We start from the raw sequence: 19712 nt of genomic DNA on the forward strand, positions 1-19712 counted from the left end.
CGAATGAAAAACTTCCCCAGTTAATTGTGAATCCTGAAACAATGCTACGATAATCTTAATAAAATTATGTAACATTGAGAATGGAGGATATACTTTGAGATTTCAGCCATGTTGGGGGTCATCTGTGATTTTTACCACTTGCCAGCAAGAACCCGAGCTGAGCTGGATCTATATTAGAAATGTTCAGAATAGTTCACGGTATAAATATGCCATGTTTGATGCTTTTAACCTAAACTGCACATTTTTCGACGACACAATTGCAGTTAAAGACTGTATGTGTTAATTATGCACAATGTAATTACCATGTGTATTGCTCAGCTTTACTGATAGTCGGTTGTACCTGTGATTCTGGATTGTAAATGGTTTCTTGCAGCCTATGCTGGTTATATGAATGGATCTGGTGCTTAGGCAAGGAGATTTGCTTGGTCGTTGGTTATTATATCAATCGAGTGGATTGTCTGGTTTAGTGCTGCCGATTGACAGAACATATCTGATTGTGGTATAGCAAATTAAAAGATGCCCACAAATGCAGATTCTGTGTAGTCTTCTAAATAGGAGACGTTATTTCACAACCAGATTGCACAATTTTATCTTTCTTATCGAAAGGTTTGAAGGTACCCCTCAGCACCGTGGGAAGAATTCCTGCATATACACAAGGATAAAGGTTCGTACCTTACCAACCTCTGTCCAACAAGGGCATTGCGACAGAACGCGTCACATCATTACTTATTCTTCTGTATGCTAGAAAAACATGTGGCACTTTAATTACACATTGAAGAAAGGGGGAACTTTTTAGTAACTCCCAATATCTGCGCTTACAGATGATAGTCTTGCACTTGAAGGGACACGTGCTATCTACACGCTACCCGAAATGCATGATGCAGTTCTTATTTAACTATGCGGTAATCGGAATGAGGTATATATTACAGAGCGCACCGGAAATGGGCTTCACACATTGTACCCGTGTGGAGAATCGAACCCGGGTCTTCGGTGGGACGAGCGAACGCTTTAACCACTAGGCTAACCCCATATATAAAGGGAAGACGCCCCATTTGGGATTAGAGGTCCTCCAAAATCTATGATGCTCGTTAAAGTAGACAAAATAGATAGAGTGGCCAGGCTTCATGTTTTACTTGATTGCGTGTCACCACCATGACCCCACGACATGGGTCGTTGAGCACATTATCGATCACTGGATTGGCTGGTCCAGTTTCGAGCATTTGCAGTTGTCATCGTGATGGAGAATTGTGGTCTAAACAATCAATAACACACTGCATCAGTGACGACATTCACCGGGTTCAGTTTATATAAATTACATTTATTCAAACAATGGCAATCGTGTAGTATGTTTTGCATAGCTTCACCGCAGCCAGTACGATAATCTCGCTTTGTGCAATTGGACGCTAGATCACAGAATTGTTTATTAGCTTAATATGTTTTGATGTTATGTAAATCACGTTTACGATCATGACATGAAAACATTATACAACTGCATTTGCATATTTATTACACATGCGTACTGTTAATAATTTAAAACTTCAACATCCATACAACTGGATAGGCATGTACATTGAATCGTCATTAAACCGGGCGGGACCGTGCAAGAAAAATTAAAATTAACAAATCATACTGCGATAGCGATGTTCAATTGTGTTCATTTGACTCCCGAATCGCCTTTAAGTTTATAAGCGCGCATTAAGTTTACTTCCCATAACCTTTATAACGTTTCTCATTTTCTTTGTCCTGATTTCAGAGGAAACAATCATCATGGTTTTAAGAAAAACATCAATTTGTCTTCATAAAATGACTGCATCCAGTATTTACTGACATGTTTCATCATCCTAGATTCCGTATAGATGTGCTAAATGATGTCTAAATGATGCAGCCATACTGTGAGTGAGTTTGTGAGTGAGTGAGTGAGTTTGTGAGTGAGTGGGTTTAGTTTAGTGTCAGGCCGCTTTTTGAAAATATTCCAGCAATATCACGGCGGGGGACACCAGAAATGGGCTTCACCCAATGTACCCATGTGGGGAATTCCTGGTCTTCAGCGTGACGAGCGAACGCTTTAACCACTAGGCTACCCCATCGCTCATCACTCCTATGTAAACTAACTGTTAAGTCATTCATATCAACTGTGTCCTGAGCGTGCTGTGTACGCAGGCTTCTAATCAAGGCTTTCAACCCACTATCAGTATTTCCTATGCATTGCAGCCCCTCCACCCACACCAATCCCATACAATTGTCGACCCCTAATGATAGTCGCTGAGAACGGCTCGTGTGACGATGTCTGTCATGTTTGGCAGTATGTACGCATGGAATATTTGGCAAGTTACACGTGGAACAGCATATAAATGAAATATGTCACAGTATATGCATGAAATATTTGGCCATATACACATGAAACATTGTGCACCTCACACACAAAATATTCCACAGTAAATACAATTAATATTTCACAGTATATAACTAGTAAACAATATTTCATATATGTTTGGCTACAAAACATGTATACACATGGAATATTTCACAGTAAACACATGAAATATTGGATAGTTTACACATGAAATAATTCACAGTATACCAATGAAATATTGTATGATGTACACATGAGCATACACATGAAATGTGTGGCCATGTTTACATGAAATATTATAAATATACACTTGGAAAATCTGACAGTATACATATAAAATATTTGGCAGTATACTCATGGAATATTTGGCAATATACACATGGCATATTTAACAGGATTCACATGAAATATTTGGCTGCATACATATGAAATATTTGGAATATTTGGTTGCACTGTCTTCAGTCTCCAAGAGAGAAACTGACCACTCCGTCAACAAGTGTCCTTTCATCGGCCGACTCTGAGTCTCTGTCCCCATTGGTCAGCTCGTTCTCGTCTCCGTTAATGTCGTCCATTAATTGGTCAGCTGAAAGCACGCTCAATCGCCGCTTCAACCGACTGCTCAGTTTTGGAATGTATGCTCTGGGCACTAAGAAGGTTGAAAGGTTGAACAGGTCCAAGAATACCTTGTATCTGTCGCTGAAATAGAAGTCTGTTGTTAGCTGCCGTGATCAATCAACTCAGTAGACTTATATGGCAATCACAAGCACCTATATAAACACGTGTGTATATCTGCATACGTGTGTTTATTTACATCAGGAAGACATTTGCTAGTGGTCTGGAAATTGACACTGAAACTTGACAATGAAAATTTACAGTTGCGAAAATTCAATTCAATTTTCCTGATGCGTATTATTCCCATTTTTCTTTTGTAGCGTGACATTATATTTTGAGTATATAAACACTATACCATGTTTGCCATTTGTACAATTTATACTATTATTACCTTATTGTGGATCGCAAGTACTGATACCCCGAGGAACCTCCAGTGCCGACTTTGCTGCCGATCATACGCTGCACCATCATAACGTGATTGTCTGTAAACACAAATCTCATTCTGACTCACGTTCATACATCTATGGTAAACTAATATAACTATACTACAAGGGCAAAATAATGTGACGCCTCTTTTTGTGATTTTCCAGCAACATCACGACGGGAGACACCAAAAATGGATGAACAGGGGAGATAATTCTGTGGAAACACATTGTCAACATTTTCATTTCAGTGAGTGCTACATCGCTTGATATCTACCTCGAAATAATGCACTCACTGTAATACAGAAGTTGTAGTATCCAAAGACTGACTGACTGAGTTTGGTTTTACGCCGCTTTTAGCAAAATTCCAGCAACATCACGGCGGGGACACCAGAAATGGGCTTCACAAATTGTGCCCATGTGGGGAATCTAACCCGGGTCTTCGGCGTGACGAAGGACTACTAGGCTACCCCACCGCCCCATATCCATAGAATTATCTCAATTAAAATTCAGACATGCAAGCGTTGCAACAAGCAGACTGAGACAGCAATTGCTTGGTCAAATGGCTATTGTCGATGACGTGTTACGAAATATGTCGTTTTAAGTGTCTATATATTTGTGAATGTGTTGTGTTAGGTGTATATACATTTTTTAATGTCGCTTTAAAGACGATCAGGAAAATTTGTTCCACAAACAAGAAAAGAAAAATAAACACAATACTATATTTAAAGTGATCTTAATATGTGCCTCGTGTGGGCTTGAAGTAAAGAAATGGTCTCCTACAATCATTCTTGTCGAAATAGTCCATCTGTGGATTGGATGGTCAGTCTCGGTGATTTGACTGACTGCGTGCTCATACTGGCTTATCTGGTCCAGACTCGAAGTACACTAAGCAGCAAAAGAAACGTCAGTTTGGAATTTTCCTTCGCAGAAACGGATAACTGTAAACTCATTTAATGTTTTGATTGTATATTTATGACAACATCTCTTTCCAAACTCAGAATGGAACTCAGGAAATGGTCTTAAAAACGCAACCTGATCTCGGAGATGGTACGATGTTCTCCATGTTAATCATGCAACTCATGCTGCATGTGCTGTTCACAAGGACCAGCCCTATAAAATGCAACCCCAAACCTAGTTGAAACAATCATATTACACCGTCAGCAGGATGCCCTTTCTCACGACAGCTCAGAGGAACCAGGCGCTAGGAAGACTTGAAGCTGGCCACACTGCACAAGCCGTTGCCAATCACTTCCAGGTCAACGTTCGGACCATCTACATGCTGCAGCAACGTTTCCGGGCCACCAACACCACAAATGATCGCCCCCGTACTGGCAGACGAAGGGTGACCACAAGACGACAAGACCGCCATGTTGTGCGACATGTACAGAATCCCTTCATGCAGGCATCCGAACAGCACGCCAGACAGTGGGAACACACGGAAGACCAATCAGTACTGATACAGTACGCCGACGTCTTAACAGCGGGAACCTCTATTGCCGTAGACCTTACCGTGGACCTATCCTCACCCCTCGTCATCGGCGTGAACGTCTACAGTTTGCTCTACAAAACCAAAACAGGCGATACAGGCAATGGAGAACTGTTCTGTTCACAGATGAGAGTCGGTACTGCGTATCAACTGCAGCTGGCAGAACAAGAATATGGCGACGACGTGCCCAGCGTTACTCAGACCAATGTGTTATGGAAAGAGACTCATGGGGAGGTGCACGCATCATGGTATGGGGTGGAATAGGCCTGAACCAGAGAGTGGGTCCTGTGGTGTTCCAGAACCTTGGTCCAGGGAGAAGAGGCGGCATCACAGCGGTGCGCTACATCAACCAAGCTCTCAGACCTCACGTCATACCACATTTCGTATGTCACCGGAACAACATTTTCCAGCGTGATAACGCCCGGGCCCATACTGCCAGAGCTACACGGGACTTCCTACAGCGGAAAGGTGTCAGCATTATGCAGTGGCCAGCCCCTAGTCCTGATTTACACCCAGTTGAACATCTTTGGGATGAAATTCAGAGGAGATTGAATAATGTCATACCAAGGCCGAACACAGCCGATTTATTGCGCCAGGCCTTTCTCAGAGTGTGGTTCAAGGTGCCAATGGCCTTCATCAATCGATTGGTGCACTCCATGCATAGACGCTGGGCTGCAGTTATTGCCGCTCGTGGTGGTCACATTAGATACTGAATTCAAGAGTCTGAATGGATGCAAACGTTCACGTAATGTCTTGAAATTGTGCGTCTATTGTTATGTCTATTTCTGTAATGGTTTGATTACAGTGCCTGAAATCTAATTTTGAATTCGTACTTACGGTTTGCTGCTGAGTATATTGAATTGGTCAACGCTAAATAGCTGATATATTGTTAATTATAGCGTTCCTAGTTTATTTCTTCATTGAATAAGGGTGAGTGAATGTGTCTGGTTTAACGCCACTTTTAGCAATATTTGAGCAATATCATAACGGGGCTTCAGAAGGTTACATGGGAATATATAGGTAGCGCTGATTAACTTTGTGGGGTCCATATATGTTAAGGAGGAGTTGTAAAACTTACATCTCCATTTTGTCATGAGGGAATCGATGTCCATCAACAACGTGATGAGTTTATAAGGCTGGTTAAACCGAGCCTCGTCTCTGTACAAGGAGATAAACATCGCCCCCTGGAAGGCTTTGTGGCTCAACCGACGTTCACCTGAAACAAGATACATCGGTTATATCCTCCACGTCATAGGATCGTTGCTAGGATCAACATGAAGGCGAGTACGGGATTCGAACCCTCGTATCCCGACAGGCATATAACCCTTCACAATGAACAGGACAACTTGTGGCATATAGTTGAAGACGAGTAATTGCTTGTTTGTGACCAAATTGACCTGGAGATTATGGGACAATATAGAACATGATTTTGTTTATTAACAACAAGTAAAAAATTATATGTAAGTTTGGGATGGTCGATTGGTTGTTAAACGCCACAGTCAACAATATTCCAGCTTTATGGCGGCGGTCTGTAAATAATCGAATCTGGACCAGACAATCCAGTGATCAACAGTATGAGTATCGATGTACGCAATTGGGATACGACGACATTTGTCAACCAAGTCAGCGAGCCTGACAACACGATCCGGTTAGTCGCCTCTTACGACAAGCATGGTTGCTGAAGACCAATTCTAATCCCGATCGTAACAGGTCACATTTTAGGATGACAGCAGCTGATTTGCCTTTTGATGGGTCACAAGTGATCCAACGCAAGTGTACATACTGACAAGTATGCCTTACCCCGTTCCCCTGTGGCCATTGTAGACAGATTCATCAAATATTGACTGGAAGGATTCCTGCAAAAGAAAAGAATGGTTCTTTTCCTCGGGTAACAGTTTCGCTATTGCCTATGGTAAATGACACCACGTCATATTTCTATCAATTAACAGGCTGTTCAGCTTCCTCAACATCTACAGAGCAACATTTGATTAGAATAACAATTACGATCACTTACAAAAGGTACAGAGCATTTGACATTCTAATCAAAATATTATTTGGCATATATGGAGAAGAAATATCTATGCAGCAACAGCAGCAAAACAAAATGAGATTTATGGCCTAAATATTGTTTATGTGGATGAAAACATATATTTACATAACCTCAATACAACAATGGCGTTTTTGTTGCAGATATGATTTGTTTTCATTACAGTCGGAAGCTTACTTATGTTTTCAAGCTTTGATACCCCCACCCCCACCCCTCTTCCCATTCGAACAGCCCTGGAAACGAAGCTATACGCCTTTATTACCCACGTGGTCAACGTATGGGCAGTTGCATACCAATCTCGTGCGTCACAGGAGTGACGTATCGCGTTAACCTATGTCATAACGACTTTACCTGAGATTCTAACGATTTGACTGGATAACCGATGACCTCTCAGTTAGGTCACGTTTTGACGGAACTACTTGTTCATTCATAACAAACACGTGAATTCATTCGTTCTACAACTTAGATGCATTGAGGGAATGTAAACATTGCGAACGTTGCCGTGTCGCTGTTTAATTGTGAGTCGAACTGAGACATTATATCCGTCGAAAAACATAAACGCAATGTTTCGACCAGTGATGTTAGCCGAGTGAAGCAACTGCAAACCAAGAAACGGGGTGCTACGGAGTAGTTTACTGAAGGAGGCTGTATGAGAGGCGATAACAACTGACATGCATCGTGACGTCGGTTGCCAAGGAGACAGACGAGAATGGCGTAGTGACGTCAATACAGTGTGACGTCATGCGAAAGTGTACGTCAGAACAGAATTCTTCCGCAACCTCTTTATGAAACCGGTTTCGGTTTGAAACCACCACAATACCAAAACTACGCTATTTTGTCACTTTAATGCATGTAAGACGTGGGTAATATATAAAATACCACACTCGATCTCATTACATACGAATTATGCGAAACTCGTGACCTTCCTATGGTTTCTGACCTCGCTTTCGCTCGGTCAGATACCATAGGAAGGACACTCGTTTCGTATAATTCGTATGTAATGAGACCTCGTGTAGTATTCTCTATTTATCACGCAACCTGCTAAAAAACTTCACTACAGAAATGGCGCAACACAATTTCTCTTAACGTAGGGGCCTGAGGCCACATATTCTTATTTCTCATCACTATTTAAAAAATATGGATCGGGCCGACGGGTTTTATCTTTTTTATTTATTTCATTTTAAGCCCCAAACCCTTGATTTAATTGGGAATCTTCCACTGCTCAGAAAATAGAAGTGTCAAAATTTCATGCACATTTTGTGAACCAAAGATGCTTTTTCTATAGTGTGAAAAATAAAAATAATCTTTGGGTTGAGGGGAATTTTAGGGTGAAGAAACAAGAAAATGTTTATATGTGACCATTGACAAGGGATGGTGGAATGGATATATGAAACACATTTTTCATTGAAATATTGCACATATTTCATAAAATATCTATATAGATATGAAAACAGTATAAGATATGAACATGTTCATATGCAAAATTCAACTTCATCATCATTGATCTCTCATATATGTACAATATTTACCGAATGTGTAGAAAGATCCTATTTTCTTGTTCAAGTGCAATATGCTTCAAAATGTTCTATTTTGACATGGCAATAAAGTTCAATGTAATAGAAATTTTGAAGCTGTCACTGGTATTGGCCAGGGTACGATTTCACATATTTATCTAGACTGCACTTAGTGCTGTTTACACCATATTTGTATCTGCAATATTGTATTCGTGAATAATTATTCGTAATTGTTATCCAATATTCATGATACGCATCATATTCGCCACATAGTGTATTCATTGCAGCCCTATGGAACAGCATTCAATAAACTTGAAACATTTATTGTAATTACTGCACTTCCTTTAATATTTTCTTTTATTGTTTTCAATAGTCATATATTTTGATGATTTCAAATCCCATGGAGAGGAGATACATGTCATGTAAACAATAAAATTATTGATAAAATGCCAACTCTGGTCTGTGTTCATGTCATCTGTAGATACACACACACAAGATTACTTACAATTGCAAAGATGTGACAGGTAATGATTTAAGTAGAATATGTCTAATTTTATTTTGATATCTTCCCACTTCTGTTGAGAGAAATATATTCTCTCAAGATGAAAGTCACTTTCACACCACTTAGAACCAGATAGAGCCATCTGTCCAAGGACATATTTGTCTGATAATCTGAGTTTGTACACTCCATTCACCAGATGTAAGTACTTCAGTTCTGTGATAGAGTCAACACTTGATGGACATTTTATTTCAAGCAAACCAAATGTCGGACTGGATGTAGGATCATTGACTCTACGGTCTGATGATGTGCCTAAATGGGGGCAACTTGGATTTATAACAAAACCACATTTGAAAACATTATTGTTAGTCCTTTCAGCATAACACTCTCAGCAAGTGTGTGATAGTCACCTTTTCTGGAATAAACAGGTTTGAAATTTGAAGATGTCAATCTATCTGAGTGGAAATCATGCCACATGTCACTGTCAGATTGAGACCTTCCAACTTCTATTTCAACTTCTATTTCAACTGAATCTTCCTTTGAAACGTTCAATCCATCAAAAACATCTTGCTGACTGTGTATTCAGTGTATGAGGGAAGTCATTCTTCTTCATTGATTTGAAACACTTTGCTCTAATGAAGCTTCCATCACACGATGTCCGCACTGCAATTAATAAAAAGAGTTAGTTAATTAATCTAATAAAATTTATTTGTCAAGTGAAAATTACAACATAGCTCTTTGAATCACTGGATAATCATCTTAACATCTTGATGAATTTAGCACAGCTTGAGTAAAGCTGATTGTTCGGTTTAGGTATTTAAAGGTAGATATTGTTATATGATAAATGAAAAATTGAACATAGCTTCCACGTGCCGGGTTACCTGCTCAGTTGATGGAACATAACTGTTCAGAGAGTTTAATTATTTTTTTGTACCATCATCAATAACAAAAATTGAGCATGGCTTCCGCATGCCGGGCTACCTGCCCGGTCGAGGGAACATAACTGTTTGGTTTAGTATAATACATGTATACATGTAATAGGCTACCTCTCATATCACTCTTACCATGGCTCTATGATAAATGATGTGTTTCATGAAAAATCACAAATTATGATAATTTCCTGTAAAGAAGATGTTTCAATAAATTTATATATTCAGTATATTTAACAATATATGAGTTAAATAAAAGATTACATGTCATCAAGCTGTTGTCACATGAATTGAATCTGACATAATAATTTGAACTGCACTATCATTTATCCATGTAAATATTGTTTATCATAGTTAGGCCTTTGAAAGTATATCCTTATGTATAATCAATATGTAATATTCCACATCGGTTTCGCAGAAATGATGAAAAATAAAACGGTACTTGCACTTCAAACAGGCATATTACTATTGTTACGAGTACGCCAAACATGAAATGTCAAAAATTCTCTCACAGTGTTTACCTTCAACATCGTGAATGTAAGATTCAACGAAATTGGTGTAGGCTTTCTTGTGGAGAGCTGTTGGAATGCGTTCGTCGTCCATGCTTCAATGTCGGAAGATTCGACAGCTGGTAGAGATTTCAGACTTCTTGTCCACTGTGGCAGTGACGGGCCGTAAGATGACATTTCTCGAGCAGACGATGAATTCGCGGGACGGAAATACCGGAAGTAAACATTGTGTATACCGAGCCTCGTTTTCGCGAGTAATGGCCGACGCGTGAGAAAGGAGTATTATGACGGACGGATCCAATGCATTTATCATGATAGAAAGCATATGATTCCCTGGATGGTCGAGGATGATATACCTTTTGTTTCTGGTATTCCTGCAACATGATTTCCTTTTGCACCGGGTTTGCTTCTTCCTGTATGGAGATGTAACAATGGATCATTTCACAAATACGAGGTACTGGCAAACAAGGATAAGTTGAGCACCGACCTGACAATTGACCCGTATTAGCATGTATGAGTGCCACCCACTGGCGCTTGCCATTGTGAGCGAAGGGGTCCCAGGTTGTCCGCGATCAAGCGTTGTGAGACTTGCTACATCGACGTGAGAGTCTTATGAGCAAGGCGTGTGCAGCTACGCGCGGAATCAATTTCATCGTCATGTAATGCACATGCACTAGCCTACATCTGCTGTACCTTTCACAAACCAAATGGGTTTGGGGGCGGTGGGGTAGCCTAGTGGTTAAAGCGTTGGCTCGTCACGTCGAAGACCCGGGTTCGAATCCCCACATGGGTGCAATGTGTGAAGCCCATTTCTGGTGTTCCCCCGCCGTGATGTAGCTGGAATATTGCTAAAAGCGGCGTAAAACCAAACTCAGTCAGTCAGTCAAGCTTTCTCTTTCTCGTAAACGTGTTCTCTGCGCTGGTCCAACTTATCCTTGTTTGCCAGTAAGTGTTGGGTGTGAGGAACATTATGCAGTGCAATTACAAACAATCACTAATGTAAAATGAATGTCACTGTTTCAGTTCAATCGACCTTCTTTAGAAACAGGGAAAGGTAAAATAAAATACTGCCAAGCCTACGTCCATGCCAGTTGGTTGGTTGGTTTGGTGTTTAACGCCGCAATATTCCAGTTATATGGCGGCGGTATGTTAATAATCCAGTGATCAACAGTATGAGCACCGATCTACGCAATTGGGATAAGATGTCATGTGTCAGCCAAGTCACCAAGCCTGACCACCCGATCCCGTTAGTCGCCTCTTACGACATTCATGGGTTGGCCCATGCTTGTACAAGGAATTTCGCAAGGAAGTTAAGGGCACTAACTTAAATTGTATCAAACTTTTTGTTTAAACGCCTATATGAGTGTCTCTTAGGGATAATATGAACTCATTCAGATGAACAGTCATGTTCCTAAAAGGAATCATGGCACAAAGTGACGAGGGTGAACGAGGTTTGACGCTATCGCGTGGGTTACCTCTGCTGGTCCCACGATTGTGTCTTCCAGCCATCGGGACACAGCCTGTTGGAAGACTTGCCAGAAGTTAAATGTTCGCTCTGCTAAACCGGGAGTTCTCTCTAACCAGCGCTGTTAAACACAAACGTATTGATTAGGTGTTTTATTGACTTTTGTTGGTTGAACATGGACACATAAACTTTTATAGTAAAATATCCTTTTTGCTTTTCACGTTTCAAGGCCTGAGAACAAACAATCGCAACAAGTCAAGGAGTATCCCAGAAACACCATAATCAATTACAAGGAAGCTGTGTAATACCAATGAAAGTTTCATATTTATAAATGAACTATTCTTCAAAAGAAACAAGGAATCTGCGGCGATCTCAAAACGAGACTTGTGAATATTCACGGCAACCTCAATGCTCGAAGATACAGGGATGATGTTTTGCGACCAGTTGCGTTGTCATTTATCCAGCAACAACCACGTGGCATTGTCTACCAACACGATAACCAAGGCCTCATACAGCAAGACTTACAAACGACTTTCTGCACAACTCTAACATCCTTGTTTTGCCTTGGTCAGCATGTTCTCCCGACATGAGTCCGATAGAACACTTATGGGACTACCAGCGCCACTCACAACTGGAACAATGACTCCTACAGGAATGGCAACGGGTCACGTCTAACGTCATTCGTCGTCTTACGACACCAATGCGTCGACGTGTTTTGGCGTGTAAGCCAGTGGTGGTCACACTCACTATTGGACCAACAAATCAGAAGACTACCAGCGCCACTCACAACTGGAACAATGTCTCCTACAGGAATGGCAAGGGGTCACGTCTAACGTCATTCGTCGTCTTACGACACCAATGCGTCGACGTGTGTTGGCGTGTAAGCCAGTGGTGGTCACACTCACTACTGATTCAACATTTGATGACATTGTCCAGAAACGGTCAGGCTATGATACCACGTGTCTTTCAGTGGTTTTGGTCACTTCTAGAAAACCTGATGCGCTGTCTTCAACACATCTGATATTTAACTAGAGCTGAAATTTGGTGATTTGCGCTGTAGGAATTGCTACTGAATATAGTCTGTGTCAATTAACATAACTGCTCCCTGTGTTAACGTTATTAAATGACTTTATACATGCAGTACAAGTGCAATCCTGCAGGTGCGTCTCATGAATACATGACCACTATATTTAATCTTTGTCACGTTTTAGAGCTAGTACTTCCTTTTTCATCAACTGCATGCTGAGCAAGTTCATAGAGTTAATAATATTACATAAGAGAGAGAGTGAGAGTAAGAGAGAGAGTGAGAGAAAGAGAGATCGATTGAAAGGCAGATAAACAGATTATGACCTGTTACATATTACAAAGTGGGGTGTATTCTCTCTCTCTCTCTCTCTCTCTCTCTTGTGCGAGCAAGGTAAGTCCACTTAAATTTCTGAAAAGTTAATTGTCTCTGTCCCGTTCCGGTATCTCATCGTGTCTGACTTCCTCTCTTTACTAAACACACTGACTGACTGACTGAGTTTAGTTTTACGCCGCTTTTAGCAATATTCCAGCAATATCACGGCGGGGGACACCAGAAATGGGCTTAACACATTGTGCCCATGTGGGGAATCGAACCCGGGTCTTCGGCGTGACGAGCCAACGCTTTAACCACTAGGCTACCCCACCGCCCCCTTACTAAACACAAGCAACGGAATAACCAGAAGCCAGTAACCTCATAGCCAAAGAGTTCTTCTTCAGGTCCCGACAGAAAGTTGTTTTTTTTCTCAGAGTATACATTACGTTTTGTTAATAAAGTATATGAATGATGTTTTATACCGTAATAATTGCAGCGGATTGAAAATAAATAGTCTTACTTCCACCAGTTGCAGTAACGATGGGCTCTCTAGAGAATCCTCAAGTTGACGGATAGACTTGGGGTCGTTGAACACCTTCATGTAGTGCTGCTGATTGTATTTGATGCGGGATTCCTGGCGGCGATACAACAGGTGTTATTGATAATACAACGTTGTACTGAGTTTATACAAATCCTTACATTGTACTTAATTTCTACACATAGTTATACTGTCTTAATAATAATTACACAAGATGGACATTACCAATAATACAAACGTCATATTTTCAAATATTTACAGTTACGTTATAGCAGCCGGATACAACCGTTGTTACCCCAAAATAAATAAAATTTCAACATTTTAAAGCTTTCACGTTATCTTTCAAAAGATGATTCAACAATGGAACAGAGCTTTTATAAGTCCTCGTGTAGTATATAAGTCGTACGTTTCCATATATAAATTGTTAGTTTAGGATATGTTTTATAAGACACTTTTAGTAATATTTCACAGACTTCATCACAAACCAAATATGTTATATTGGTTGTCGAACTCGATGTTTAAATAAAGGGTACAAGAAAATTCTAGCACTGACTGACAATTATCAGTTGTAATTAGTGTTATCCTAACATATTCCTGCTTTAAGAAAATGACATCGTACTTCCTTCACGCCCAGTTTATTCTCAATCAACCGGAACTGAAGACTCTGGAACCCGGATGCTGTTGCTAGGTGTGTCCTGCAAGACGACAAAGTATTGCATTTAGGACACAACACAATAGTTCTACTTTGACCAATGTAAACTTGATATGGTATGAAAACGCTGCAGATACAGCAACGATATATGACATGTATATGACATGACAAATAGTTAAGGAGCACCGAATTTCTTCATATGACTATAGTTTATCTGTCATGGCTGTTGAGTATTGACAAATAGCCTTCTATTTGTGTTTTTTCTTTGTTTGAGTAGTATATTATTCGATATATCGGAAATTATGCTATTACAATGGTGTTTTTACTGATTCACTTTGTGATTTGTGAGACACAAGGTCACGCTGATTTATATATTTGTTTGAAATATATAAATATTTTTTAAAATACTTGCACCAGTGTGAACAGTTCAGTATCCAACTTTGTAAAATATGGCTACAAGTGAAACTGGCACTCATAGATGTCCGCAATATCCGATTTCAGGATATGATTCCAGGGTTGGAACTCTGACAATTCGCTATAGCTTACCTGAATTCAATGAAGTCTAGAGGGGTCATCGTCTCAAGGATGGTGAACTGGTCAACTAAAAGCTGTCAAAAAAGTCATAGTGCTCATTAAGAGATACACCTTTGAAGAAACGTCATTTTCAACATAGGAGACTAACCATTTATAATAACGACAATAACCGTCGCAGTTACGGATTATCTCTTACGAGCGTGTACATGAAGTAAGGATTCAATCACAAGGTACACATAAACGGCAATTCCGAGTTTCGGGAATGTTATTCTCCATATTCTTTGGTAACAATTGAAAGGAGAAAATTTGGAAACACCGTATAAAATTTCATCTCTACGGGGAAGTCAAGTGTTCTGGTGAACACATATATTTATACACATATATATGCGTATTTACTCATATATATGTGATGTATAAAAGCTACTGACGTCATGTACTTTTTCTCAACAATCACTGAATATCGCAAAAAAAATGAAGATCCTCCAATCTTTTCAGGTCATTTACTCACGAACAAATAGAGAGAGAATTGGGATTTTTTGTTGGAGACGCCGTTGTTTCGGAAACTGATACTAAATATCCAATATTTTCCCCTGAAAAGAGATACCGAACGAATGCGGTTCCTGGCAGTTTGCTCATTATGTTTATTACCATAAACGGAAGATATAAAAACCACCACAGGTACATACATTACATCAAAGTGTTTAAACGTTTCAGAGCATAGTTATTTAAAATACAAAAATACACAGAAATGCGCAATATAATACCTTGATCTGTCACTAAATATGGTATTAGACTTTTTGAAATACAAAAATGGATATCATTAACGCTCTATTGAAAGTCTGGTTTCACGACTCGTCGAAAACATGAACGTTTAGCTGAAGAAAACTATCAAATCTGTATGTGTTGAAATAATGTGTCTTTGTTCGCGAATGTCGTAAATTTGTGTTTATATCATTAATCACTGGTCGGTGATTCACGTCATATTTCTGGGTTCTGGCTGAATGTTAAATGTGTCAAAACACAGTCAGCAACAATATCAATCTCATTGGAATTTCTGTACAAACATTTCGAGCGGAGCTGTAGCTTACCTTCAGGATCAGAACGACTCTGTTTAAGCGACTGAGAACCAGGAGGGTCTTGCTCTCATCCATTAGCTGCCAAAAGAAAACACAAATAATCGTCATAAACAGCCTGAATCTATGAATTGTGAAAGTTTTTTATGCATCCATCCATCCAGTGCCCCGTAATATATCTAGTATATCTAATATCTAGTATTTCATTTCTACAACGTGTGACACTCTAAAACAAATCATCATCTTCTTGATAACGAACCATCTTATTTGGTGAACGCTTAATCATTTACTCCTTGAGTTGACGACGACCACTCTCTTAATCCGGACTTCGTTTAAACATTTTTATTCCTTTCAAGAAGAAAGAAAAGGATTGGCAAACAAGCCTAATTGGCTTATATTAATGCCGCTCCATTATAAATGTGAAGGTTCACATTTATGCGTATTGTTGTACATTTTTTATACTAGTTATAACAAGTTATCTTTGAATATAACAATCTTGGATATCAACCATTTATCTTGGTTTCGTTTCGTGGCCAGTTGAAACTAATAGGAAAATAATAGAAACTACAAAAACCTTTATGAATGAAATCGTTTTGATGTAATAATGAATTGATGGACTGACCGTAGAATATCCATATTCGTCTGATGTGATACTGAGTTATTACCATTTGGCACATCCAGCAGGAAGAAGCCTTTTTCATAGACATAAGGTTCGTATCGAATGCTATCATATTTAGGACAGATGACAAAATAGTAGAATACATCCTCATAATCTTGTGAGCAGGAACAAGAAGCATTATCAGAAATGAAACGATTATATTTATCACTGTTTAAGTCACTGCATCGCAATCTAAGGCGGCAGTGTATTATTTGACAGAATCGACTACCAAAATTTAGATCGAACATTGTGTTGGTATTAATTTGTGATGTGATTAAATTCTTAAACTGTCCAACAGAGGAAGCGTTTGTCGTATTTGTAGGTAGGTCATTCCACAGTTTAATTGTATCGGGCAAAAACGATTTGGCATAATTAGTAGATATGCATCTTATATCCAAGATATTTTTATGGATTAAACTTCTTTTTTAATTTCTCTCACAACGTTTCGAGACCATTCCAGGTCCCTTCATCAGGTGAACTGGCAGTTAGGACTATGACGTCGTCACTATGACGTCATAACTGAGTTATGACGTCACAATGCAAGTGACATCACAGTACACTAGGGAGAGTACTGTATAAGTGAGTTTGAAGAGTTAATACATAATGATGAAATTCATGCTAATACACAACAACTGCTAATAACACAAAGGTTCCTTGATAGCAGGCTTTCCAAAAAGAATAGTAGACTCGTTTTTTCTTGTATCTAAAGTTCATCAAAAGTTCATCAAAAGTTAATCAAGAGGTCCCATGCACTTGGCAGGTATACACCTTGATCACGATTAATTGCTGGTTTATGTCTCCTTATCTCGACAGCTTCCTGTAGTTTTCTCCGACGCCAGTCATTGTTATTTCTCGAAATCACCCTAATATCGTTCCACATGATTACATGACTTGGGTTATTTGCCTTGTGCTCCGATATAGCTTACTTATCATTTTGTTTGCATACTGATGACTTGTGTTCAGCAACCCGGGTGTTAATGGGCCTGAGAGTCTCGCCAATATATTGATCACCAAAGCTGCATGGTATTTGGTATACACATCCTCTAGGGTTGGAGCTTCCATTACTAGATCCTCTTCCATTTGCCCGGAGGAGTGTCTTAATTGCTGTACCGCTAGAGAAAGTTACATCAAAGCCCGCTTTGCTCTTGATTAGTCGGGCTATCTGATGGCTGACTGGTCCCACGTAGGGTATTGTGATCCTGATCGGGGATGGTTCAGGCTTGAGGCGTGGTTCTGATGGTTCAAGCGTTTTGGTGATAGTCCTGGAGACAAGACGGGCTGGGTAGCCATTGAGGATAGTAAAGGTTCTCTTGAGGTAATCATTTTCACTCTTTAAATTATCTGGGTGACAGATCGACTTGGCTCTCCTAGTGAGAGTAGCAATAATTGCTTGTTTGATCTGTGGGTGGTGACAGGAGTTGTAATTGATATACTGATCCGTGTGAGTTGGCTTCTTGTACACAGAAGTGACGAGACCTTTGTCTGTAGATTGGAGGGCAGCATCTAGGAAAGGAAGTTGCCGGTTCTGCTCAGTCTCCATTGTAAACTTTATCCTCGGATGCTGGTTGTTGAGGTGCTGCAGTAGCTGTGCTGGGTCATCTTGCTTGTCTATGGTAGTGAACGTATCATCTACTTTGTGATACCAGCACAAAGGTTGAAAGGGTGCTGTGGAGAGAGCAGATTCTTCAAAGGAGGTCATATATATTTCAGTGATAAGCGGTGACAATGGTGAGCCCATAGGCAGGCCATGTATCTGTCTATATATCTTGTCATTAAATGTGAAATAAGAGAAATCAAAACAAGTTGTAGCGAGGTTAGTGATGCTATTTATCGTGAGACTGGTATCAAGTTCTTTGATTCGAGTCTGGAGCTTGTTCCGGAGAATTTCCAGGGCTTCTTGCAAAGGGATGTTAGTGAATAGGTCAACTACATCATAGCTGACCATGATACCGGAAAGTTGATCTTCTTTCAACTTGCTTATAAAGGCCGATGAATCGCTGATGAATGCCTTCCCATCTTTACCTAAGGGTGCCAGGATGCGTGAGAGGTGCTGCGCAGTGCTGTAAAAGACAGATCCTCGTGAACAGACAAGTACCCTGGCTTTTGGTGGGTTCTTGTGTATTTTTATGGTTGCTCTCCCATATGGAGCTTGAGAGTTGATGGGATTGAGCATATTAAAGACAATATCGTTTATCTCTCTGTGAGCCTATGGGCTCACCATTGTCACCGCTTATCATTGAAATATATATGACCTCCTTTGAAGAATCTGCTCTCTCCACAGCACCCTTTCAACCTTTGTGCTGGTATCGCAAAGTAGATGATACGTTCACTACCATAGACAAGCAAGATGACCCAGCACAGCTACTGCAGCACCTCAACAACCAGCATCCGAGGATAAAGTTTACAATGGAGACTGAGCAGAACCGGCAACTTCCTTTCCTAGATGTTGCCCTCCAATCTACAGACAAAGGTCTCGTCACTTCTGTGTACAGGAAGCCAACTCACACGGATCAGTATATCAATTACAACTCCTGTCACCACCCACAGATCAAACAAGCAATTATTGCTACTCTCACTAGAAGAGCCAAGTCGATCTGTCACCCAGATAATTTAAAGAGTGAAAATGATTACCTCAAGAGAACCTTTACTATCCTCAATGGCTACCCAGCCCGTCTTGTCTCCAGGACTATCACCAAAACGCTTGAACCATCAGAACCACGCCTCAAGCCTGAACCATCCCCGATCAGGATCACAATACCCTACGTGGGACCAGTCAGCCATCAGATAGCCCGACTAATCAAGAGCAAAGCGGGCTTTGATGTAACTTTCTCTAGCGGTACAGCAATTAAGACACTCCTCCGGGCAAATGGAAGAGGATCTAGTAATGGAAGCCCAACCCTAGAGGATGTGTATACCAAATACCATGCAGCTGTGGTGATCAATATATTGGCGAGACTCTCAGGCCCATTAACACCCGGGTTGCTGAACACAAGTCATCAGTATGCAAACAAAATGATAAGTAAGCTATATCGGAGCACAAGGCAAATAACCCAAGTCATGTAATCATGTGGAACGATAT

At 40.2% G+C, this 19712-nt stretch overlaps 1 protein-coding gene across 1 annotated transcript in view; it reads right to left on the reverse strand.

Annotated features, from left to right (window-relative positions):
- Window positions 1-1114: 1114 nt before the first annotated feature.
- The window catches only part of LOC124277558 (tryptophan 2,3-dioxygenase-like), a 55556-nt gene continuing 36958 nt past the window's right edge, over window positions 1115-19712 (reverse strand). The window contains exons 5-15 of the mRNA XM_046713273.1: window positions 15991-16056; window positions 14915-14976; window positions 14336-14411; window positions 13699-13812; window positions 11850-11960; window positions 10731-10787; window positions 6696-6732; window positions 5955-6110; window positions 3357-3447; window positions 2836-3049; window positions 1115-1252 (exon numbers count right to left, since the gene is read on the reverse strand). Coding sequence (XP_046569229.1) covers window positions 1190-1252; window positions 2836-3049; window positions 3357-3447; window positions 5955-6110; window positions 6696-6732; window positions 10731-10787; window positions 11850-11960; window positions 13699-13812; window positions 14336-14411; window positions 14915-14976; window positions 15991-16056 — 1047 coding nt within the window. The 3' untranslated portion in view covers window positions 1115-1189. The remainder of the gene's footprint in view (window positions 1253-2835; window positions 3050-3356; window positions 3448-5954; window positions 6111-6695; window positions 6733-10730; window positions 10788-11849; window positions 11961-13698; window positions 13813-14335; window positions 14412-14914; window positions 14977-15990; window positions 16057-19712) is intronic.

The sequence above is a fragment of the Haliotis rubra genome, unplaced genomic scaffold (genome assembly GCF_003918875.1).
Source record: "Haliotis rubra isolate DU_JTF1 unplaced genomic scaffold, ASM391887v1 Scf223, whole genome shotgun sequence".
Classification (NCBI taxonomy): Eukaryota; Metazoa; Mollusca; class Gastropoda; order Lepetellida; family Haliotidae; genus Haliotis; species Haliotis rubra.